We start from the raw sequence: 3,203 nt of genomic DNA, 5'->3' as shown, positions 1-3,203 counted from the left end.
TACTCCACCAGGTGAAGTGTGTAAGGGGCTCGGCAGGGAGCTGTGTCGTGGGAGATACTCCACCAGGTGAAGCGTGTAGGCTCAGCAGGGAGCCTTGGCACATGGTGAGTCCTTGATGGGGAAGGCTGTTGGTTTGGAGAAGCGGGCTGCACAAGGCCATCAGTCTGCCATGCTGTGCCAACTCCAGTGTTGAGAAGGATGAAGCCAGAGGGTCAGGGAGGTCTCACCTACCAAGCTCCCACCTGGGCTGGCAGCTCCTCACACCCCGCAAGCCATCAGAACACAGGTCCTTGAAGGCACACCTCACTCTGGAGCCGGACAGGACCACGCCTCCTGTGCCCCGTGGCTTCACTGCAACAGAGGAGCTTCTTGGGGGCCCAGAGGCTCAGAGGACATGCCCACTTCCAGGCACGTGGTAGCTTTGCCCAAAAAGCAGTAGCTTCAACCCCAACAACCCACCTCTGTGAAGATGGGCAGAGATGGCTCTGGGGCTGGAGGTTGAGCTCCGCTTAAAGCCGCCGGCTCCTCAAGGACCAGGAGTGTAAGGTGGGCCTCCCTGGCTGAGGGTCTGGCCAGGACCTGGTCACGGGGCCCTCCCATCTCTCCCTCCCCTTGCAAGGAGGAGCAGGCCAGAACCTGGAGGTAAGTTTGCAGACAACTTTTTTGTGAGTAGTTTATGTTCGTTTTGAGATAAGTCACCATTCCCACTACTTTAAAGTATATGCCTCATTGGCTCTTGGTGTTTTCACAATTACTGTCTAGTTCCAGAACAGTTTTTTACCCCAAAGGGAAACCCCATGCATTAGCAATCACTCCCTGTTCCCCTTCCCCCAGACCCTGGCACCCACCTCAGGCTTCTTGTCCCTGGACTGGCCTGCTCTGGGCACCATGCAGGAGTGGGATTGCTGTGCTGTCTTTATGACTGGCTCCTTCTCTTGGCTTCATGTTCTCAGGATGCACCTACATGGTGCCACGTGTCAGAACCTTACTCTTCATTACGGCTGAGTCGTCGTCCATCATATGGATCAGGATAAACATTTGGTTGATCTTGGTGGATATTCAGGCTGTTTCCATTCAGGGCTGTCGTGAGTAATGCTGCATTGGGCACTGATGTACACGTTTTTGTGTAAACATATGTTTTCATTTGTCTTGGGTACACAGGAGTAGAATTTCTGGGTCATATGGCAGTCCTGTGTTTAACTTTCTGAGAAACCACCAGGCTTTCCATAGCATCTGTATCAGTTTACATTCCCACCACCAATGCCCAAGGGTTCCAGGTTCCCCACATCCTCGCCACCACTTGTTATTGTCTGCCCTTTAGATTCTAGCCATTCCATGGAATAGAAACTGATATTTCCACTGGGCACAGTGGACATGCCTGTAAGCCCAGCACTTTGGAAGGCTGAGGCAGGAGGATCACTTGAGCCCAGGAGTCTGAGGTCAGCCTGGGCAACATAGTGAGACCTCATCTCCACAAAAAATTTAAAAAATAATCAGGCATGGTGATGCGCTCCTGTAATCCCAGGAACTCGGGAGGTTGAGATGAGAGGATCACTTAAGCCCAGGAGGTAGAGGCGGCAGTGAGCCGTGATCATGCCACTGCATTCAGCCTGGGTGACAATGAGACCCTGCCTCAAAAAAAAAAAAAGGGCTATTTCATTGTGGGTTTGATTTGCATTTCTTGATGGCTGATGATGGTGGGCACCTTCTCAGGTCTCAGTAACCATTTGTATGTGTATGTCCTCTTGAGCATCTGTATCCTTTGCCCATTTTAAAATTGGGTTGTCGTCTTGTTGAGTTCCAGAAGTTCCTGTATGTTCTGAACCCTAGGTATTGATCGCTTCTGTAGATGACAAATATTTTCTCCTGTGGGTTCTTTAGTTTCTTGATAGTGTCCTTTGATGAATAAAAGTTTTTAAAATTGATGAAGTCCATTAATCTGTTTTGTTGCTTATGCTTTTGATGTCATATTTACGAAGCCATTGACTAATTCAAGGCCATGAAGATTTACACGTGCATTTCCTTCTGAGGAATTTATAGTTTGAGTGCTTACCCTTAAGTCTTTGATCCATTTTGACTTAAATTTGTGTTTGGTGTAAGGGAGCAGGTTCCATGTCATGCCTGCGAATAGCCAGTTGTCCCAGACCATGTTGTGGTGTTGTTGAGACAGGGTCTCGCTGTTGCCAGGCTGGAGTGCAGGGGTGTGATCACGGCTCACTGCAGCCTCAACCTCCTGGGCTCCAGCCATCCTCCTGACTCAGCCTCCAGAGTAGCTGGGACTACAAGCATGCACCACCATGCCTGGCTAATTTTTAAAGATTTTTTTGTAGGGACAGGGTCTCACCATGTTACCCAGGCTGGTCTCCAACTCTTGGGCTTAAGCATTCCTCCCGCCTCAGCCTCCCAGAGTGCCGAGATCACAGGCGTGAGCCACCGCGCCTGGCCTACCTTTACTTCTTCCTTTCAATCCGAATGGCTTTTATTTCTTTTTCTTACGTGATTGCTGTGGCTGGACCTGCAGCACTTTGTTGAATGCAGGTGGTGAGAGCCCATATCCTCGTGTTGTTCCTGATCGTGAAAACCTTTTCAGTCTTCCACCACTAGATGTGACGTGAGCTGTTCGATTTTCAAGGATGCTGTTTATCCAGTTGAAGAAGTGCCCTTCAAGTCCTAATTGGTTAAGTGTTTTTATGGTTAAAGGGTACTGGATTTTGTCAAATGCTTTTCTGGCCCCTATTGAAATGCACATGTGTTCTGTATTAATGTGAGGTATTATGTGGATTGATTTTCAGACATTCAGCCACTTTCCATTTCTGGAATAAATCCAACTTGGTCCGTGGTGTATGACGCATTTACTCTGCTGCTGAATGTGATCTGCTTATATTTTGGTGCGATTTTTACACCTGTATTTATAAGGGATATTGGTTTGTTGTTTTCTTTTTTCTTTCTTTTCTTTTTTTTTTTTTGAGATGGACTCTTGCTCTGTCACCCCCTCTGGAGTGCAGTGGCGTGATTTTGGCTCACTGCAACCTCCACCTCCTGGGTTCAAGGAATCCCCTGCCTCAGCCTCCTCAGTAGCTGGGATTACTGAGCTGGGTACCCACCACCACACCCAGCTAATTTTTGTATTTTTAGTAGAGATGGGATTTCACCATCTTGGCCAGGCTGGTCTTGAACTTCTGACCTCATGATCCACCCGCCTT

At 48.6% G+C, this 3,203-nt stretch overlaps 1 protein-coding gene across 5 annotated transcripts in view; it reads left to right on the top strand.

The window, feature by feature from the left end:
* The window catches only part of ENDOV (endonuclease V), a 19,937-nt gene extending 17,097 nt beyond the window's left edge, over positions 1-2,840 (top strand). For 2 of the 5 annotated variants that reach the window (XM_032241415.1, XM_032241410.1), the window contains 2 exons: positions 954-1,030; positions 2,539-2,840. In XM_032241415.1, coding sequence (XP_032097306.1) covers positions 954-1,030; positions 2,539-2,604 — 143 coding nt within the window. In that variant the 3' untranslated portion in view covers positions 2,605-2,840. Of the gene's footprint in view, positions 1-953; positions 1,162-2,538 lie in introns of those variants that run through there. The other 3 variants (XM_032241413.1, XM_032241414.1, XM_032241411.1) reach the window with 3 other exon arrangements.
* Positions 2,841-3,203: the final 363 nt, after the last annotated feature.

Source organism: Sapajus apella, unplaced genomic scaffold, assembly GCF_009761245.1.
Source record: "Sapajus apella isolate SASKATOON/1434 unplaced genomic scaffold, GSC_monkey_1.0 scaffold48, whole genome shotgun sequence".
NCBI classification, from domain to species: Eukaryota; Metazoa; Chordata; class Mammalia; order Primates; family Cebidae; genus Sapajus; species Sapajus apella.
Note: the sequence above shows the minus strand (reverse complement) of the source record. Positions and strands in the feature narration are given on the sequence as shown.